At 36.6% G+C, this 23,456-nt stretch overlaps 1 protein-coding gene across 1 annotated transcript in view; it reads right to left on the bottom strand.

Moving 5' to 3' along the window:
- Positions 1-23,456, bottom strand: part of DIAPH3 (diaphanous related formin 3) — a 235,406-nt gene that overhangs the window by 103,199 nt on the left and 108,751 nt on the right. Inside the window, exons 21-22 of the mRNA XM_074160602.1 lie at positions 6,482-6,721; positions 1,570-1,699 (exon numbers count right to left, since the gene is read on the bottom strand). Coding sequence (XP_074016703.1) covers positions 1,570-1,699; positions 6,482-6,721 — 370 coding nt within the window. The remainder of the gene's footprint in view (positions 1-1,569; positions 1,700-6,481; positions 6,722-23,456) is intronic.

Here is a 23,456-nt window from a genome sequence, read left to right as displayed (position 1 = left end):
AAATTCCAGTGCAGGAGGAGTTTTTCAAAACAAATGCAATTTTGCAGGTAGGGAAACAAGTATAAACAAACACATTGAAATGCTAATCTGTTAAAGACACCCTAAGCCTCTGTCTTTTTCGCACAGTAAAACTGAAATGCAAAATACATCTCATAACGCACTGAAATAAATTCAGTATATAAACTTGAAAACACGGTCATTGATTTCCATCCTACAACATGCTGAGCGAGATCAAAGATTCATCTAGTCAATAGCAGATACCTAAAAAAGAACAGAAAACCTGGTCTAACTGATAATTTTACCGGCTACTCTTTGAATGTTCAGTGTTTCGTATCTCAGAAGCTTTCCAGAAGACAATCAGCAGCTTCACGTAAGACAACAGTCTACACTGAAATAACGATTTCTAATAAGGAATGTTTTAATTTTTCTGGCTGATATACAAAATTCAACCACAATGCAGCCAATAACATACTAGTAATGAAAAAAAAATAATTAAAACCAGTGGCTTAAATTAAAACCATAGTGGGTTCTATGAAAATAATGCATAAAATATTGATTTTGTATACAGCAGAAACTCCTATTACCAGTACAGTAACAGTAAAAACAGAAGGGCTTGAAGCTTTTGACAGCTATTTAAAAATACTTGAACTTCTAAGTGGTTATAATGCACCAACTAAAATTGGAAACTTTAAGACCCATGATAACAGAACGTGAACTCTATGTGAGTGACCACTATCTCAAGTTCTCTGTAAAAAGCAGGTTTTGCAAAGCTGTAGTTTGTGGCAGGGAGACCGAGTGAGGCAGGAGAGTGACACTGTACAAAGCAATACAGATAAACACTGATATTTTCCAAACTGACATAAACTAAAAAATGATTAACGGAGACAGCCCATCCAATATTCTTTTCCTGCAAGAGTATGACAGTACCGAGGTGTCATCAATTTCTAACTCCATGCTTAGTCAGTTTAAATTACTTAAGCTGCGATAAAATATGAAGAAGAACCTCTAAATTAAGAAATTAACTGCAAAAAATCTGCTGCTGCACATATTGAGATTTACCATATTCTATGCTGCTTGATGAAGCAGTAAAGAGAGGAAATTATTTTTCCAGACTTTCAATGCTACTATTGCATGAAAAACACACATGGGGAAGATAAAACTGTTTTGATCTGTGTTTAGAAAAAAAAAATAAAATTAAATGATGGTATGACAGCCTTTCTGAATTAAAAAACACTGAGTGTTTCTACTACACTTACCGTATAAAAGATTGAAAGTTGGAAATAGTTTAAGATCCGTTAATAGAAAAAAGCTTTTAAAAGAAATCTATTTTGGGCAGTGAGTGTAGAAGATATGTTAGAAGAAACTTAATGGAAAATCCTGTAGTAAATATTAGAGGACCAAACACTAAATATTATCTTCAAGACCACTCACAGCAGCTCAAATTACTGATCTATGCTATTGAGTATTACTGTCCATTTTTAAAATAATGTTAGCATAAAATAAACACCATCTCCCATAAAATGCACTGCAATGCAAGCAGAATCAAAACTTTTAGTGAGTTATACGAACCTTTACTAGCTTTATCTAAATGCTGAAAATCCTCAACAAAATTCAGGACATCCTGATAACTTTCTTCACACACTTCTACAAGAAAATGGAGCAACGTTGTTTTTTGATCTGCCGACTTTGTGTCCTTCAGCTAGAGAGAAAAAAATAAACATCAAAACACTGAGAATAAGATTACTTCTGACTATTTTGATAATTAGTATGTATTATTAACTGTGAACCAAAGAAAGTTAAGAATTGTTGAACTGGCACAGTTCTTTTAAAGAAAACCCTAAGCAACAGGCTGTTTCATTTCCGCCCTTGCTAAAACTCCCCAGAAAGATCACATTAAATATTTTAATTCTGTGCAATATTTCAGTTCTGTACTCAAAACCAGTACACATTTCTCTTTTAAAAATGTAATTATTAAAGCTATATAGGAATTTGAAAAACTGTGAATAGACCCATGAAAGTGTGTAAAAAAAATAAATAAATCAGGCTAAAGCAGCAAAATCTTACATGCTGCACATATCCACTCCATGACATGATTTCCTTTTGTGTGAAGCTAACTCTAGCCTAAAAAATATTTATGCAGCAGAAGCTACAACCTCAACCTGCACAAGTTCTTGTTATCAGCTCTCAAAAGGATAAACAAGAGCTCATAGGCTTCATTGTTTAAAAACTTTGACTTTAAAAATTCTTAAGCACAAACTTTTCTTTCCAAACACTTTATTCATATAAAATTATTTTAAGCCCAGCCATCTGAAAATTTGCAGCTGCTTATGCAAAACCACTAGCAATTGACAACCAGCAAACATTCAGTTATACATTCCTGTCGCAGCCTCCCGTTTGAGCTAGTCTTAAATCGTCGGAGAGGTTTTCAGAAATAGAAAATGACATCCTATGTGACAGAATTTCTTCACTACTTAAAAACTATTTCTGCATAAAACAATTTAACTGGAAACATATACAAGTATATAGGCACATACAAAGTATGCACACCTACTAAAAGGGCTGCCACAATTGCACACAGACTTGTACGTCCCAGTATCAGGGGAAAAAAATCTTTAGTGCGGTATTAAAACTAGCATTAACCAAGTAGAAAACTCATGCTAATTTGTTTCAACTTCAAGACTGTTCTTTAGTTTGGTTACCATGAAAAAATAGAAGTAATTGGCAATGCTCAATGGTACAAAAGTAACTACAGCAACAAGGCAGAAAGGAAAAACTACCTTCATTTCCAAACAGGGTTCAAAACCAGTCACAGAGCTGTATGGGGATTACTTCTGAATAAGGAACTGAGAGTAAGCTCAATGCCAATTTAAATACACATACAATATTATTTATTTATTTATTTTAATATACTACCACAGTTTTCCCATGGTTACAAATTTCTTATAAAGAATTCTTTTCACACTTCTTGTGCTTCCGAATATCCTCAGAGATCACCTAAAGGGCATTTTACTGATCTGATTTAAAAACTAAATTAGAGTATATTGTCTGCTTTTCCCATACTGTGTTTAAATTAAAAAGGAGAATTTTGGATGGTGGTTATCAGTGAGGTTGATATTTCATACTTCACTGTAAAATTCAGTGATTATTTTTAAAGACCAAACTGATACTATCTTAATAAATACAATCAGATACACATTCTGGAAAAGTGTATGTTCTCCTTCAGGTGAGTGGATTAATAGTAACGTGAGACATAATTTTCAATATAAACAGAAAATGAAACACACATATCAAAACAAAAAAAATCTATTTTATGGTCATTACTGCATACAGTGTTATAAGTTACTTTTGCACTAGGAATGTCAGTGGGAAGTGTCTCAATAATTGAAACATCAGACATAATTTCTACAAAGTGACACAGCTTGAAATAGATATAGTTAGTTTTAAAAATAAACCAGTTATAAGCATGCATATAATTTTAAAATATCAGTATTTAATAAATTATTATTAGCATACCAATATCATATCTCTCTTCTGAGAATATGCACTCATGTTCTCTGATGCAGAACTATTACAGTTCAATTCTACATGATGCAGGGAGAAGGCAAAACATGGAACTGTCTCCTGCAAAGTGGATAGTTCATATAGTTCCCTATGCACAGTTGAGCACCAATGAGGAAGAACAGATAAATTGTATATTCTTCAAATATTTCAGAAACCAATATCTCTGAAGTACTCTGAAGGACCGAAGTCACTGCAAATTTCTTAATTTCTCAGAATCCCTACTGAAAGCTGCTGTGCAGACCACCAAGCAGCCTGCAATTTGCAGCTTTCTAGTTTGGGGCCTTGAAGGAATGTTGGTTTGGGTGGTTTTTTTCCTGTTTTAATACTAATATTTATAATAGTTGAACCAGCTTATTATTCTCAGAACAGAGGAGATTAAGTATTAACCAACAAACTACACATAGTTAAGAAAAATCCCCAAAATTGCACATATATAGTTTTACCTCTGTGTTTCCAGACAAAGTGATCTGTCTGTGTAAGACACAGTTTCATAACCAGTGAAGGCCTGGCACTCACGGACTTCCTAAATGAGGCCACAATTGGATGAGGTGAATTAGGAATTGGTGACTGGTACCCTGATACACATTGGACTGGATAGTCCAGCGTTACCTCTAAAACCCAGCTGTTCAATACTGAAGCAAGCAAGAAAAATTGTAATCAAAAATATCAATCAGATCTCAATTCTCCATCAAATCTGCTGATATATTGGAATGTCATCATGTATCATGAAGGAAGAAAACTGTGGCTGATGTGTTGAATACTTGGGTCTTTTTCGTTATTTGGGATGATATAAAAATAGAATATTCTCAGATGATACTGGAAGTATTAATTCACTACAAAGGTAGTGAAAAGGTAGGGTTACGAAGATGATTAAGGGCCTAGAACATCTCTCCTGTGAGGAAAGGCTGAGGGACTTGGGTCTTTTTAGTCTGGAGAAGAAAAGGCTGAGGGGGGATCTGATCAACACCTATAAATACTTAAAGGGTGGGTGTCAAGAGGATGGGGCCGGTCTTTTTTCAGTGGTACCCAGTGACAGGACAAGAGGTAATGGGCACAAACTTGAACATAAGAAGTTCCATCTAAACATGAGGAGGAACTTTGAGAGTGGCAGAGCACTGGAACAGGCTGCCCAGGGAGGTGGTGGGGTGTCTATCTCTGGAGTCATTCAAAACCCGCCTGGACACATTCCTGTGCAACCTGCTCTAGGTGGACCTACTTTGGCAGGGGGGTTGGACTAGATGATCTCCAGAGGTCCCTTCCAACCCCTTATCATTCTGTGATTCTGTAGGATAGTAAATGCAAACTAGCAGTGATTGTCTGTCTGAAAACCTCTGAAAATCCTCTCTCTGTCAGCCTTCAAAAGATCAAGTAGATGACCATAGGTTGCACTTGACCTAGAATATCTAGTGGCAGATCTGAAATTTTACAGATGTTCTCTAATGTGACCATAGTTGCTCCGTCTCCCATCAAAATCTGTAAAGTTGGTCTTCCTTTCCCAACCCCAGAATGGTTTGTCTTGGAAGGGACCTTTAAAGATCATCTAGTACAACCTCCTTGCCATGGGCAGGGATGTCAATACACTCATATTCAACAACCATTAAGGTTGCATTATCTTTCCCCATAAAAGTTTTTAAGCACTGTGGTCTGGTATTTACAAGCTAGCAATTTGAAATGATGACTAATCAAACACATGTGGAATCTTTGTCATTGGAACTTTGTTTTTTTTTTACTTGCACATTTCTTATGTAAATGAAACATATTGAGTACTATGACATGTTTACGAATAATTTCTGGAAGGAGTAAACCAGCATCACCACTTCTAATCATATAAAATAATAAAATATTAAAATTGCACTGTACTAAGCATTTTGATCATGGGGAGCAAATTACCTTTTCTGGCGCTTACAGCTTTGTATCTGCTTCACCTACAGACTATTGGTAGCGATCAGCATTTTGCTTGAGCAGAGGCTTGGACTAGATGCTTACTCACATCCCTTCCCCCTGAATTATTCCATGATTCTAAGAAACATGCACAAACTCCCAAACTAGTTAACTAAATACTCTATTCAAAAAATTATTTATATTAGCTCTTAATTTGGCCTTACAGTGACTCTTTATAAATTATTAGCATACCTGGATTTCAAAAGCTTTCCACAATCTTCCCCATTATCAAGTTCTCAACTATCTTTGCAGTTAGAAAGCTTTCTTTACTTTTAAGCAAACTTCTTTTGTTACCAGCAGAGTCAAATAATTCCATCTCCTACTTTAGCCTCATAGAAAAGAAATGTTCAAATGCCTTCTATAAAGAAGGCATAAATAACAAAAGGACACCATTATGTCCACCTCATGTTCCTGTCCTATCATTTCTAAACTAAAAACACCCAAATGCTATTTTCTCAGTTTAGAAGTGTTACACTTAACTATCATCTGGATTCGCACCATTCAGTCTATAAAGTATAGATAGCTTCTTGTATATGTCTTATATAAAAGTTGAAAGAAGAAACAGAGAAATGATGAAACTGAGCAACAACAGAAGAGAATCAGATAAGGAGAAAATTTATGTAAAAGAAAAAACAACTGTATTAAAGCAGATTAAAATGTGACAGTCTTCGAAGTGCTCAGACATATAAGATACGACTACACTACTTTGATCACAATGATACGGTCTTTCATAACCTTATTTAGTTTGTGGGGGGTTTTATTGTTCCCTCAATATGGAATCTTCTAAAAGTTTAAATGTAAGCCAGTCTCAAGATGACAATACAGATTAGCTGTATTGTTCAAACCATAGGCTGGTGCTGAGAATTATGGGGAAAAAAATTAACCACAGGAAAAGCACCAAAACAAGGTATTTAAGTAACGTAATAAAAACAAATGAAAAAGTGAATGCAATGTTCAACACGGATCTTTCAAAACTCACTTTACATAAGGAGCTGAGATTATATCCAAAGGTTTGTGCATTCCGAGAACCTGCATTCATGTAGTTTCCCATTAACAATACTAGTTCCAGCAGCTTGCTAAAGCTTTTACTCTTCTTTATCTCTTCACAGGCAGCACTGACAGCCATGATGTCAGGTTTGATGTTGTTCACCTGCTCCTCAAACTGAAGCTTAAAAAGAATAGCACTGAGCCGTGGCCGTAGTCTCTTCACGTTGCTCATCTGATTGAAAAGAAAATAGGAGATTTCCTTTAAAATTCATGCTACACTTTGGCACTGTACAAATGCATACAATCTGTAATGATTTATTGGTGTGACAGGCTTGAAGAAGCAATATATCTGCTATAACTGATAGTAAATGAACGAATGAATGAGAGACACTTGGGTAAGCAACTGAAATCCCATCTTGTGGTTAATACGAACTGCCCCCATCCTTTCCCAATAACTAGTATGTGTAAGCAATAAAAGATAAAATGTCATCATATATCACATCTGTCAACTCATATACCAAATCCCATAAAACTAATCCAAGTTTATGACCCAGTACTTGCAAAGTAATAAAAGTAGTTCGCAAATTTTGTATAACTCAGGATGTACCAAAACAAGGTAAATCTCATTTTCTGGTGCAAATATTTAAAAGCTGATTTCAATAAGAGCTTACTATAAACTTGCAGGAAAATAAGTTTTGAAAAATATCAGCTATGAAACACTTAATATAGCATACGTTAATATATACTAGTAATCATACCTCACTATCCTTCTGGACCTTATACAGTTAATTAGGTAAAGCAGAAAGCTCCAAGGAAAACAGTAGCTTCTGTAGGTCATATCCAAAAGACTAGACTATATCTTCCCATATAACTTAGGTCACCAAATTCCCACCCCAGAGACACTTTGCACATTATTTACTATACCCAAACAACCAGACTCCAAATTTTATTGCTTCTTTAAATCAAGGAACATTGAATGCATTCAATAAACTAAATCACTCCACCTCCCAAGTGTCCAACATAATACTCATCCTTCCAACTCTATTGTGGAAATCTTCAAACATTTTTTAGGTTTGGCATCACATACAATCCCAGAAGATTGCTTTCTTCCATTCTTGCCCCTTTTCTCCCTACCAAGCATTTTACGTCCCTTCCTTTTATCTTTTTCCATAGCAGAAATTCTGTTGTTTTCCTCCCTGATCTGTGGTTCTGTTTGCACGTGAGAAACAGTAGTCTCAAATTCTTCCATGAGCTTCTTCCCTCATTTTTCCCTATGCCTGTTTTCTCACAAATTTGATGAATTCTATAAGAACTTCTTCCCTATACTTCTGTTTTTCCCTCTCAAGGCAAGGTTCAAGCCAATACTGCCTTGATAATTCCTAAAATCCTAAACTAGCTTTTGTTTTGTTTTTTCTTTAAATAAAAACCATACATTATGGTTTCCAGCTATCAATAATTCTCAGTGCAAGAAAAGAAGCAATAATGGTGGCACTTCTCCTACAAAGTAGTAAGTTTTATACAGTGGCCTTAAAAGTTTACCTTGAAAAAGGAAATATCTCCCTCCAAACCACAGAGATACCTAAGGTTTTCCAGAATATTTCTCAACCCATATCTAGCCTATCAATGTGAAAATAGCTCTGACAGTGCAATGTTCACAAGTGGTTTGGTGCTGGTTATCCCACAACTGAGTCGGTGAAAAGGATAATGGTGACACCCCTTCATCCATTTCAGCATAAAGTCAAACAAGTTATCTTAAAATGGTACTGAAGGCTGTCTAATCCAAAGGGCTTTATATAGAAGTAGAAGAGGATGGAATTTACAATCTATTTCATTGGTTTTACTGTGACAGCAGCAGAAAATAAAATCAGGTAGAGTTAACATTTTATACTACTAAGCCACTTCTGCAGTGTCTGCCTGGCAGCGCAACCACCTGACGATGTCGCATTGAAGTAAACATACCATTTGCATTTAAGTTCAGATAAGAAATCTTGAAGTAAAATAAGCAATCCTTTCCAATAGCCACACTTTGGTTTGCATCACAGAGCAGAGCACACAAACAGGATGCCTTGCAGATGAAACTAGGTTGAAAATCAACTGCACTACTGAGCTTTAGTCCACAGACTGCCTCCAGCCTGGTCCTAAAGTAAAAGTCTAAAATGTATATAGTTTAAACATTAACTCAGTACAACTGTAGGCAGATATTGTGGACTCATCATAGACTAAATAGCATCCAACAATGTGGTAAAATTCTTACTTAAGTATGGATAAGTAAGGATAACAGGACCTGAATTTAAATAGGGCATTTCACAGTGAAATAGAAATGGAAATACTTAAAACCCACCTAAAAGGAATATAGTGCTCTTAAAACTTTACATCTCCTTTAGGAATAAATACCTAAAAGAATATTAAGGTACTGGACAGAGGCAAATGTCACAAAGCCATTCTCCCAGCTCCATCAGGAAGAATCAGTAGTAACCCCTTTTCCTCAAACAATTCACTTACTAGATTTATATGAGCACTGCTACTTCTCAGCATATTGAGAAGAATATTCTTAATTTTAAGTTTTGTTCTCCGTTCAGGAAAACTTTGAGACTAGACTAGAAAAACCACAAAACTCCACTGAAATCATCCAGATTTCTAACATCTGTCCCTACTCAGGGTGCAATAGAGACAATCATTAATATCAATGCATGGGAATTAACAAAATAAAGTGTAAGTGGTATTGATTTTAAATTGTTCCAAAGTCAAGATACTACAGAACCAGCAGTTGATGCATCATTTATTGACTCTGGGCTTCTCAGACAGGCAGATTCTTGAAACTGAAATAATCAGGTACTTTAGATCACAAAGATGTGCTGCACAAACATAAGCAAGCACATGTGCATGAGAGGTGCAATGTTTTCATCAGAACCAGCTGAACTACAACAAATTATGAAGTTCTGTACATAAGTCTTAAGGACGGATGCAGAAATATGTAATCTAAAAAATCAGAAACAGCAGTACATGCAACAGATATACCATTTGGCTTTTTTTTTTATTACTGCTTTTTAAACACTCTGAAATCCATAGTTCATGTATAACACATGTTGTTGGCACTATTTGTTTACCTATTTGCTAAGTCAATAATTGAGAAGGGAGGAGATGGAGAGTTCCTTTAGCAATATGTGGCTTTCTCTGATACATGTAGTCTACAAAAATACTCAAACTGTAAAATACATAAACCTTATCCCAAGAGATGCTAAGAATTTAGGTATCGCAATGTTTAAAGGCTTATGTTCATGCGCTGTACTTTTTTATACTCAGTATATAAGTACATAAGCCCGCTTATGTCCTTATAGTAGAATCTTGAAAACAGACAATCCAAATAACTAAAAAGGGAAGTTGAAGTAGAAAGCTAAAAAGAGCAGACTACACACGTCACAGAGAACTCAGTGTATGGGTAATGAGTTCTATTTTTCAAGTAACGGTCCATAAGAATAGTCTCACTACATGCAAGTCCAAATGGGAAGTGACAACTGAGTTGAGCTACCCAGTAGTAGCTCTCTCAGTCCTTTATCCAACAGCAAAGGGAGTTTTTTCTCTCAAATAAACCAGAAGGCACCTGCAAGAGCATGCCATCTGGTAAATGTGTAGTTTCACTGCCTGCTTTGTTGATGTCAAGTAAAGGAACATGTCTCAGAAGTTACAACACTGACATTACATTTTGATCACTGAACGTGTTTCATTCTTACCACAAGTTCGCAGAGAAAAACACCGCAAGGGTTCCATTTTCACAATATACCTTCCTTAAAGGATCAACTGCCGAGACTGTCAAACCACCTCAAAGTGTTCCCATCCAAAGAGAAAAATATCAGTTACAGCCAAGACGACTAAACGAGTAAACTGGAAGGGCATCCCCTGTGGAAAACGTATGGTTTTCATCACTGTGGCGTCAGTGGATGCTACAGAGTGCATAGATAAAAAGTGTGAATTCCTAACACTTATCTTTAGATTCAGGCACTCAAAAAGCAGGAAAAAAACATTTTACATAAGGAAGAACTGATACCTCAACAGACCTTTTAGCATGTTTAAAGAAGAAAAAAAGAAGACCCTGCTCAATTTGAAATGAGAAGTCAACATGCCCTAATCTTAGTGAAGGCCACCGGCATTCTGGAAAGACCAGACATTATTTCAGTGTATGGGAAGTCAATCCACGATAACGAAACAGTATTTTTATTGAGATGTTTTTATGGCTATGTGGAAATAGTGCATCTTTCTTTACCTTTGACACACTCTTTTTCCCAAATAAATGATAAAGTCAAGAACCGTCAACTCAAAATTAAAATTACTTACGAGAAATCAGAAAGTCTTTATACTGACAATGTTGATGTGTGCACATGCAGACAACTGACGACTTTTCAGCCTTACTAGCACTGATAGAAGGTACGTCCTGATAATCTGCTTCTCCAACTAAAGTTATAAACATCTTGAATTTGCACCACTGACTCAATTTCTTGCAAATTCAAGATTTTCCTAAAGGATATTCAGGACAGAAGAGAAGGGAGTATACTGTGACACAGGAACAACACCTACCAATGACCTCCTAGCTGCACACAAGTAGCCTTCTCTTGTCTTGTGGATGACAGTGCACTGACGGACAGTGCAGAAAATACCTGGTACTGTTTTTGATTGCATCATGTTCAACACAGATGGACCAACAAGGCCAGTCTGCAGATCTAAGAAATGGAGGCATTCCTTTTGAATACTCCAGAAGTCACCTGCCTTATGAAATACATCCAAATTGCCAATGGGAGCTACAACACAGCTGTCAAAATAAGCTGAGTTTACAGTCTTCATGCTGAAATTCACAGATAGGTATATCCTACTATGAAAAGAAAGAGGTGATTTTTTTGTCTTATCCAAAAAATACAATTAGATTTACTGACATCTTGATTAGAATGAAACACAGAGACAACATTTGTTTCTTCAGGTTGAGTTTAGACAACAGTATTTTCCTAAGAAGGAAGCATCCTGGAGTGGAAGGGTCTGAATTTCCCAAATTCTTCTATTTTTAGCAAACCTAACAGATGTCAGGAAAGCTACTTTCATTAAAAGGTACATATGGAGCAGATGTCACTAGACTGAAAAGCTTTCCTCATGGGAAATCAAGTCAAGAGTTTAATATAGGTAAAAATCATCTGTAAAACCTCTAATTCAGCCAGATAGCAAAAATAAATTTATACCAGAAGTCATTGAGAAATTTGAAATATAATAATATAATATCAAGCCAAATGGAGAAAAGCTTCTAAAAGTCAAACGCATCTAGTTGTATTCCAGACGGACAAATCTGATCAGCTTAGCTCTCAAATAAATGCCTTACCTTCTGTCTGGCTACTACCAGGAATGCACCTCCTAATGAAAAATAAGTCTATAATATTACTTTGAGTGTCCCAACATACAAACCATGAAGGTACAGACAGAGACATGATCAAGGTCTGGATGGAAATGATTGAAAACCATGACAGCAGGTTTAATACCTTCCATCAGGTTGAACCACCATAAACAATAACTCCAACATAAAAGTGGAATTTGATGCTATGTAATTGTTTAAGCAATACACAGTGGTAACAGACCCCAGAGCGCTGACTGTGATGTCTTTGATGTGACAGACATGGCTCGTTTCAAAAAAGCCCAGATCTCTAGCACATTCATATTTAGTATAGTCTTCTCTATTGACCCAACAAGGTGTCCAAGTTAATTTCCTAAGTAGGAAGGTACGTGTCTATGATGATGACAGTACTGGTAAGGAAAAAGCATTCCACTGTAGACCTTCTATAGTCCTTTTGATAGAGAATTCAGTAGTGACTGTCAAATTTTAATCCATATGGTTATTTAGTGTATTGGGAACCATGGATAATCTGTGGCAAAAACAGTCTGACATGAAGTGGCATATAAATGAATGCTATAGAAGACAGTTTGCATTTCTTGGAGAAAGTCCCCCAGTTCTACAAAATGATCACAGGGAAAATAAATCCTAAAGCACTTAGGCTCCACAGGAGCTCTATTGAGCTCTAAAGTCTGAAGCAGGTAAAATATCTGCACAGTAATTTCAAGCTCCAGGGATCTAAGAGGTACCGACCAGCCTTAAGATTCTTTCAGCACAACTGCCCTACATTAGCCAGTCATTTGGATGCCTTGCTCAATTTAGGTGGCGAAATTCCAAGAAACCCTTGAAATTGAGAGTCAAGATGTACTGGATCATGCTCCTTACTGGGTCATACAGGATCATGTACTGATCACAGTCCTTACTCAAAGCAGAAGTGTTTTTCTTAAGATGTTCAAATCACAATATGAACATTAGAGGATTGCTTACATTTCCAGTGAAGCAAAAGCATCAAATCAGACTCGAGCCAAGCTCTTAAGACATTTAGAGGAATCCACAAAGTGAATGGCTGGAGGCAAAAGATGAGGATCCTTCAGACAAAAAACCTTATTGATCTGAAGTTGTAGAGACAAGGAGAAAACTGAAAGAGATAGCCTATGTGTATGCTAGAAGAAACAATGACCAACCACTTCCAGCCATCTGAATCGACATCAGGCAACAATAAGACAAATTTTTAAACTTATTCTTTAGATTAGCTACTCAAAATAGTTTTACTGGAAACAAATGGGGATAAGAGTGAGACCTGCCGGTACTGCATCTTTTACATGAACATTCCTCTATGATTCAGCATCACAATCTTTCAGTGATACGGACGAAGTAACATAATCCAATCCAATGGCAATTGTAAACACTCAGATCCGTGCAGATCATGATGGCCACTTCCAGATGATATTTCTGGAGCCTGGTTCTCCACCCTATCCAGGTTCAAAGTTTGAAAGACACCTAAAGATTTTTTAACTGTCACAGATGGCTTTAACAGCTAATCTTTCGAAACACTCCTGGCAAGGCTGGAATTACTGACAGAGAACACTGACAAGGCAGAGCAGCAGATCATTAGGGGACTAGAATATCTCTCTTATAAGGAGAGGTTGAGGGACTTGGGTCGTTTTAGTCTAGAGAGGAGAAGACTGAGGGAGGGATCTGATCAACACCTATAAATATTTAAAGGGTGGGTGTCAAGAGGATGGAGCTGGTCTTTTGTGGTGTCCAGTGACGGGAAAAGAGGTAATGGGCACAAACTTGAATATAAGAAGTTCCATCTAAACATGAGGAGGAACTTCTTTACTTTGAGAGTGGCAGAGCACTGGAATAGGCTGCCCAGAGAGATGGTGGAGTCTCCATCTCTGGAGACATTCAAAACCTGCCTGGACACGTTCCTGTGCAACCTGCTCTAGGTGGACCTGCTCTGGCAGGGGGGTTGGACTAGGTGATCTCCAGAGGTCCCTTCCAACCCCATATCATTCTGTGATTCTGTGACTTACAGCAGACAACAGAACAAGATAAGGTTTACAGACAGAAATTAACACAATCAAAACATCTCACAGCACAGGTGCGCTTCACCACTTCAGGATTTTAAAAAACCTGAAATGTCCCTAGGTGTGGCTGTGCCCAAGGATCAAGCGTTAGGCATGGCAGAGTACACCTCTGCAGATACAGTGATAGTATGATATTTTCCAGACAACAGTGAAAAACATTAATACATTCTGAGTTATCCTCAATGAGGACATACAGGTGAAACCATCAGCTGAATATGGAATTGATCATTTTAAGTGTCTGCTGAATTATTTAAGGCAAACTAGCCTTCATCAGGCCTCACTCTAATCTTCAATTTACTCTAGTGAAATCTTTCCCTTTGGTACGAACTCATTAAAAACACATCCATCAATGAACAAGCTGTGAAGCCACGTGAGGATTGCTTGCCAAATTCTATTTGGGTTAGCTATCAGTGTATTTCATAAGGTCTGAGCATTAATTATTTCTGAAACAATATTTCATAATTCCCTCAATTTTATCTTTGACTAAATAAAAACGATCAAGGAAAAAATTGGTTCTTTTTTTTCCCCCCTGCTCCTGGACAACATGGGAACATATTTTCAAATATCTCAATTTTTTAGAAAAGAAATAAAGCAGGAGCTATCACTGATGGCTCTTGAAACACTATTCTCAGATGTGAGACTGCCAGTAGAGTTGCCTACTCCCGAGGTCAAATGTCCACTAATAGCATCCTGACAAGGATTAGCAACTTTTTATGTCAAAAGTGTTTATAAAGAATGAAAAAAATTATTATTTTCTTCTTGTTTTTAAATGGAACTGTATTTATGGATTTAAAATCATGTTATCAAAGGTGTCCAGGACTATTTTATACCACTAAGGATTACAGGCACTGACGAGTCCACATGCTTCCTACTGGATTCAGCTCTCTCCCTGCAGTATAACCAATACAGTACTACTTTTGGGAATGGTTCGTGGTGCAACAGGCAGTTAACATGCATTGGCATGGACAGGCCTGCTGCCTTAGCATTGCTGTGTGGGCAAGACAGTGGGGAGAGGTGGATGTGTGCTGCTCTGGAGTTGGTAGGGAGCTATGGTTACAGAACATTCTTAGCTGGAGCAACAAGAAAGCCTAACCTATCATAACAACATGCAACTCTCTAAAGAATCTATATCAACTGCATTCCAAAATAACTTGAGGATAGTGGGGGCAAAGATCTGGAGCCACCTGATGTGGAATCAAACACTGCCATGCACCTCTGTGATTCCAAAAGCATATGGAGATGTCAGGCCCGAGAGGTGCAGAGATGCCTGCTAGACACTCAAGTTCTGAACAGCTGGAACACGCTTGTATCCAACTTCCCTATGATGTGCTGCTCTGTCTTCCCCATGATGAAAAAGGGAAGATGTGCTTTGTAACCATTATAACTTGCCTTAATAAATCTATCTTCCTCTGTTTCATTCTTGAGTCCTCAACTATCTGACTGGATACTCAGCTCATGAGATCTCTTGCTGTCTCCCAAGCTGTGCTCCGAAATTGTTTGGAAATGTGCAATTCTGCACATGCCAGAAAACATCCCCCATGGCTATTCTAACAAATTAACACTATGGACAATTAAAGTTCAATGTCCAAAAAGCATTCTCAAGCGCTTTTTAGTTGATTAGTACGGACACAGCCTTAAAATGTCATCTAGTGATTTATCTTCCCTCCAACTCCTAAAAATAGTGGGATACAAGATGGTTCAGAAAGTTGCTTTCAAAATATTGAAAAATAATATTGAAAATATTGAATAATATTCAAAACCAATTGACGAGAACTGAAGTTGGATGGCTTCGGTCACTATTATTCCCTGAATTATTTTAATACAAAAAAGGAAAGGCCACCAAGGACATGAAGGACAGTGTATGCAAAACAAAGCTTATAGATCAAAAATAATAAAGGATTTCAGGACCTCATACAAAATGTAAAACTATGTGGATCATCACCCGCAAAAAGTTATTTTAATCAACCATTATTTGGCTTCCTCTCAAACCACCTCAAACCCATAGAAAAGTGTGCATGTAAGACACAGCAGCACAAGGGTCAACATAATGAGCCAAATTTGTTCTCAGGACACCATTCCCAGCAGGTTGTAGCTTATGACATACGTTATTCTTCTTATTATTAGCCCACCAGCAAACTTTAAGTACATGTTTTAAGCATAGATTCCAAACAAGGGAAAGAAAACGGTTGGCAGCGACCTGGCCTAAGATTTACAGGAAGCTGAAGTTAGGAGATTCTAAGATAAAGATAACCTCATGGTAACTGATGACTCCTGATTGTATAAAAGATCTGTCCAAAAATGAGCTTGCTGTCACCAGTCAAGAACTACAGGACATAACAGAGTGTTGAGAAAGTCCCTTGTCCTCTGTGCTGCACATCAGCGATCCTGGCCAGACTGCCGAGACACGCACACCACGGCACTCAGAAGAATGTGGGTACAAAACAACGAGTGAGTTAAAATTATAAAGATACTAGCAGGTAAAAAAATCATTTTACATCAAGATTTTGTAAGTAAAAATCACTTTTCCCTTTCCATAAGTTCTCACACTGAGATGTTTCTTTCTGTGCTTACTTTTACATGCAAGCGTGAAACCTAAAAGCTTTAGGTTACTGCAAACTTCTCCTTTTTATTTATCCTTCAACTTAGAAGACAGTTCAGAAAGTTTACTTCAAACAAGCAGGCAGTAAGATGCCCTTATCAGTTGCTTCATGACGCTTGCAATTTTAATATCTCAGAGAAAAACCTCAGAGTCAGTTCTAATTAATACCAATGAATAATAATAGAAAATAATCTTTAGTACTTGAATATTTTACATTCAAAAAGCACTGAACAAATGTTGACTCTCACATACCTATTATAGCTTTATTAAAGATAATTAGGAGGAACAATGGTTTCTTTTTCAACTCTCCACCTGTCTCTCAAATAAGCACATATATTTTTTCTTAGACTATGTTTCTTAAAAGGCTCTAACCTTGCTTGCCTGAAATTAATACCACTGTATTATTGGATCACATTCTTAATTATGCTATATTTGAGATAGTGATCTCCATAACTTCTTTTTGTTCTTATTTCCAAAAAGTCCTACACAGCTGTTAACCATGACTTAGAATAGCATTTAACTTGGACTTCCTATTTATTTACAAGATAATCTGTTGTTAAAAAAGGTTCACAAGAGTTCTTGTTGAAAAACTACTCTACAAGACATGTTTCCCAATAAACCAGCTGATTCTAGAAACTATTACGTTTTGCTTTCTTCAACCTATCTCTATTTTTCTTTTATTTTGTCATCCCTAAGTTCTTTTCCTGTCAAATTTAACTGCACCTCCATGGTCCAAATCCCTTTATTTTACCTGTTCTTTGTACTTAAGATTACCCACGGTGGTGTTTCTGCTTTTAAGTTTCCCACAAGAGAGTATTTAAATGAACATTATTTTTTCTGAAGTTATTAGCATCTTCACTTGGCAGCTAAATGGGGGCTTTAGATGGCCTGAGCAAGAGATAAGAAAAGTAGGGCTGTCCCCAGGTGAGTCAACAGTGGACTCATGCCAGAGCACTGTCAGTGCCCTCAGTACCAAGAAAAAACCGTACTCTACTGGAGTGGAACTGAAGCAATGTTAGATTAGCTCACGCAGCCACGGAAAGCCCCAGTTGCTCATCAGAAGCCACACAATACCTTGAGAGTTATACTAAGAGGGGAAAAACAAAGAGATAAAAAATAACCAGCACAGCTAAAACAGCCATGCATATTGGTTTCTGTCTCAGCTGTAACTAACTGAACATGCTGTGCGGTCATCAGTGTTCAAAAGAGACATCATGCTATGCCACCCAGACAAAACCATTAAAGTCACAAAGAAGCTGAAACTCAAGATGACCAAATAACAGCTAGAACAGGAGATAATATAATTATGTGCAGGTAAATATGAGGAACTCTTCAACTTCTGCCAGGACTTTGTACAGTATTTCATGAAACTATGAGGGGGGAAAAAAAAAAGGGAGTGGAGCTGTCAGGGCTTCAGTAAAAGGACAGAACACCACAGCTGATAAATCTATTCAAAGGTAGGCCTTGACCTTTGGAAGAAGCAATTGAGAATTTCATACACAGACAGGACCACATAGTTTTGAAAGAGACCAGTCTTTTAAGAATTTCACACAATCAAGATAAGGAACTTTTACTAACTAGACAGTAAGGGTGAGAAGAAAATTGAAATAGAAAAAAATGTTGAAAATTTGTTTACATGAGGAAGATAGAAGGGCAAACCCCAGCAACGACCTCATCATCAACAGCAGAATGCAAGGAAAAGATAAACCATCAATGCTGTAACATAGCAGATAAGCAAGAACACAGCTAAACTTATATTTGGGTAAGAGTCATTGGATATATTGATACAGCAAAGGGATTGTCTAAATGACAGGTGAGAAGTAGTCTAAAGAATATGCAATGGACCGACTTTTGAAGTAAAAAAATTCTGAGAGAAAGAAGTTACTGCAAGCATAAATGGGGATAACAGCACACGGACAAGTGTTTCTAATTGTTGAAAAAATGAAGGAGACAAGATAAATATTCAGCAAATACAGAAAGATGAAATGCCAAACTGTTTGCAATAAGAAGAAAATGAAAACTTAAAATTTTTAAATCTGGATGATAACAAAATCTAGGATCACCCAAAAAGTGAAGACAAGAAGTAAAAGAAAAGTAACTGCTATATGAATCAATGGGAATTGTGTTGAATATCCTTCTCCTACAGAATATTTCCTCCTCAATCTTTGTCATGCAAACAAAAAAACCTACCTTACACTGCTCTAACAGTGCAGAAAATTCTTTACACATGTCTAATCCTCTTTTACAAATGTTTTGCAAAAAAAAATAATATATAGCATAGTTCAGCACAAAAAGTGCAGTCAGGTAAATATTAGTTTTGTAGCTAAAATACAATTGCCCAGGCCTGATTTAGAAATGTCAAACAAAAAATGCAAGTTAAAAAAAAAAAAAGGCTTCATTTGTAACAATGATTTCCAAAGTCCAGCTATTTATTTCAGAAATCTCAGTTGTTACTTAGTAAAAATATCTTCTTAAACTGGCATAAATCACTGTTTAGATAATCTTTTTTATTTTTCTTCTGAAAAAAATCTAAATTATTGCTTGACATCCCAACAATTATTTTTAATTTATTGTTTCTGTGATTTCAACTCTTCTTTCAACGGAATACTCAGAAAACTTACAAGATATGTGATGTGAGTTTAACTATCATATTATTACAATATTCAAAACTTTACCAGTGGTTTCCAATTCATTCCTTGACTGTGAAGACCAAAAAAGGAAGAATTACAGACAAATTCAAAAAGTAATGCAATAGTTCTCCAGTGTTTTTCCATTTTGTTTGTGTGGTAGAAAGATCTTTAATCAGTCTCAATTTCTTCTTTGCCCACTAAATTTTAGCAGAACAGTTCAGTGTTTTGGCACCTTTATAATCTCTTATGCAAAAGACTCAAAGAAATAGGCTGTATTGTACACCTTAGGTACAATGAAATCTTCTAGGGCAGGGTAAGACTACATAAGAACAAAGGCCTTTGGAGAAAGATGTCTGAAATGCAAAGCACCATTGTTGACGGGAAACGCTTTGGGTGTTGTTTCCAATGAAAGCCAAATACATACCTGTACGCAGGAGTAAGGCTGAATGGTGGCATGGCAATAGTTTGTCAGTGAAAATCCATTAAACAAATTATTGCATTTAAAGTATCAGTCATGATTGATAAATCTAACTAGTAACTATTCTATCAACTTAACTAAAAACAAATGAGACCGCCATTAATAAATGATCCAATTCGGGGGTTGTATGAGATGATCCTTGGAGGATCCCAAACCATTCGATGATTCTCTTTAAAACATTGTTTATTTGATACAATGACAGAGACTACACCCAAAATTAGAAAAAAAAATCTGTACACCAATACTTTTATCTCAGTAGGAAAAGCTGCAAAACATATCCACGTTGCTAAATCTTTTAACTCCTAAAGCAACATAATACTTACACTGCCCACTGCAGAAAGCATCAGGGTAAAACAAAACAACAAAACAAACTAAAAAACAAACACCACCAAAACCCCCAACCTTCTGTCAACAGTCTCCTACCAAGAAGATCATCTACCTGAAACCCCATTCATCTCCGATAGGTCTCACATTGCAAGGGTGCAAATGACTACTCCACTACATCCTGGCCTGTATCAGGAATAGTGTGGCCAGCAGGAGTAGGGAAGTGATGGTGCCTCTGTACTCGACCCTGGTGAGGCCTCACCTCGAGTACTGTGTTCAGTTCTGGGCCCCTCACTACAGGAAGGACATTGAGCTGCTGGAGCGTGTCCAGAGGAGAGCCACCAAGCTGGTGAGGGGTCTAGAGAACAAGTCATATGAGGAGAGGCTGAGGGAACTGGGCATGTTTGGTTTGGAGAAGAGGAGGCTGAGGGGGGACCTCATTGCCCTCTACAACTACCTGAAAGGAGGTTGTAGGGAGGTGGGTGTTGGCCTCTTCTCCCAAGGGAATAACGAAAGGACCAGAGGAAATGGTCTGAAGTTGCGGCAGGGGAGGTTTAGGTTAGATAATTAGGAAGAATTACTTTACTGAGAGTGGTCAGGCACTGGAACAGCCTGCCCAGGGAGGTGGTGGAGTCGCCATCCCTGGAGGTATTTAAGGAACCTGTAGACATGGCACTTCAGGGCATGCTCTAGTGCCCGAGATTGTTGGTTTGTGTCTGTTTATGGGTGGGGTGGGGTGTGGTTGTGGGTGTTTGTTTTGGTTTGGTTTTGGTGTTGGTGTTCTGGGATTTTTTGGGTGTGGTTTTTTTGTTTGTTTGTTTTGTTTTGTTTTTTTTTGTTGGTTGGACTCGATAATCTCAAAGGTCCCATCCAACCAAAAATATTCTGTGATTCTGTGATTTCTAAACACTGAGATAGTCTTCATCATTAAAAAGTTTTACAGAATATATCGCTTAGTATCAGTCATAATCCATGAAACCTCCAAGAAAATAGTATGAAGGTGAAATTACTTTTGGAGGAAATTTATTGCACTGGGTAAACCAAGTACAAAACATCAACTATAGTAAAACAAAATGCAATTGAATAATTAAATTTTGGCAAGCACAAGCATACTTTATCAAGAATTTGAGCAACAAAATACAGCATTCAAAACAACATCAACCTAAGATGATACTGTAAAAGTAATTTAAAGTGCTTAATAAGATGAACAGATTTAACAGTTTTCATAAGATACTTCATGGCTGTGCACAAGCCCCAAAAAAACCTCAAAACCCAAACTCCACAGTAATAGGTGATAATATCTGTGTTCTGAAACATCAGCCTGGAGTAAGTGAAAGAAAGAACATACAGGAAAATAAAGTAGTTTATCTAAAGAAAACCTAAAGCCTGACAGAGAAGATAAGGGTAATAGAGGATTTATTTTATACTTACTGCTGAATGAACAGAAAACATAAAAGTGTGAAGTAATTTAAAAAGAAGAGGATAATTGCAGAAACCACAAAAGCCACCCATAAAGTCACCAGAAAAAACAAAACCAAACCCAAACCAAACCAAGCCATGCTCATGAAGGGAACCTGAACTGTTCAGAGTCATGCCCTCAATGTCTTTAAGTCAACAACAAAAGGTAATTAACTTTGGCTGAAGTAAAACATAAAATACTGTAAGAGTCACAGCAGGCCAATATCTCAGTAACTGTCTAGCTGTTTCTTTCAGAGTATCAAATCTTGACTTTGAATTCAAAGCCAGAAGGAAAAAAGGTCTCCATTTTAAAATTTTTTATTATCACACAAGTAGTAATTATCAGTTTATTCACTACTTAGGCTCTTCCTTGGGAGTCAGTTTAGTTTTTCCCTTAACGAAAACTTTAGTGCCAATTAACACAGGATCTCCAAATTCTCTGAACTACAATAATTACAAGACACTACTTACCTAAAAGGTAAACCTTAAAGTCTTGTATTGCATGTTAAAATTTGTTTCTCCTCATGTGAGAATAGCAAAAAGTGACGCATAAACCAGCAATTTTAAGAAAAAAAAAACCAAAACCAAAAAAACCAGCTAGACTGAAAAGATTCATATTTGTATTAACAGCAGTTCTTAAAGAAATGAGTAGAAATTCCCAGCCCACTCCCCAGCAACAATAAAACAAAAGACATAAGAGAGGCTGATGGAGACTGAAGAACCTTGATGAAGAGCAAACACAAAAGACTCCATATGCAAAGAGTAAAAAACTGACTTATTCGAAACTTGCCCCCTCCAAGAGAAACAAAGAATGTTTCATGTTAAAAACTGATTGTAGCTTGTTCTCTGAAATCAGCTCTACTAGATGTATAGAAGGTGTGACATTAGAAAAAATGTGCCCAATGATGGGTTTGGGGTTTGTTGGGGGTTTTTTTAATGCTTTGCACAGAAAACTAGGGAAAGCTCACACTTGCACTGTTCGGTGGGAATCTGGTTGTTCCTTCAGAAAAGAAACTCCACCAACTTTTGAGATATAAGAAGTCTTATTATTTAATGTAACATTTTTCTGACTTATCACATTGCCTCTTTTTTTTTTTTTTTTTTTTAAGACAAATTTATCAAATCTGTTGGGCCACATCCAGCAAAACCTGACCTATGGTACTACTGATCTAGCTCTTCTCATCAGACTGACAGTCCCATCTAACTGAATTGGTACATCTGAAAGAAACAACTAGCAGTTAAAAACATCTACCAATGATGTCGCACTTTGCCAATCGATACAAGTCAATTGATGTCTTAAAACAGATGATTTCAAATTTATTTATCCTTGAATACTACCAGATTTCAAAAAACACAGCAAAAGGACAGTGGAATAAAATTAATTATTGCTTAAGAGTCAAGAAAATTGGGTATTAACTTGCTTTAAAATGTGCTTTAAAATATACTCCATTTGCAAAATAACAAATAGATATTGCTGAAAGGGGAATAATTAAACAATTAATGTGACTGAACTAAGTAACACAAATGTGTATGGGAGTGTGTTCAGAAATGTTATTACTCATCACAGCACATGCAGCAGAATAGAGTTAGACCATAGGACGCTATATTGATACCAGGAAGTTTCATTGATTATTAAGCAGACAACTTTTTGCTCGCAAGCTAAAGTACCTTTTTAGAGAAAACTGATCAGAATACCCAATTCAATATTTGTATAATAGTAAGCACACTGTTAGCAATATAGAGACAATAATATGGCATTAAAACCACTGCCAATAAATGCTCATATACTACAGGAGTCTTTCTGAAAGAATAAAAACTAGAGATTAGTCTTTAAAATACAAAATAACACCCGTTATGATGGTCTGATAACAGCAAAAACAAAAAAATAAGCACTTTTTCCCCATAAGCCAAGTTTCTTTCCAGAAGACATATTAAGTATTATAGATTTCCTGACCAACTAGAAAATGTTGATACACTATATTTCAAATTTATTATTTTTATTGGTATGTCCAATTGTAGT

Source organism: Numenius arquata, chromosome 1 (genome assembly GCF_964106895.1).
Source record: "Numenius arquata chromosome 1, bNumArq3.hap1.1, whole genome shotgun sequence".
Lineage (NCBI taxonomy): Eukaryota > Metazoa > Chordata > Aves > Charadriiformes > Scolopacidae > Numenius > Numenius arquata.
This window is presented reverse-complemented; position numbering and strand designations above follow the sequence as displayed.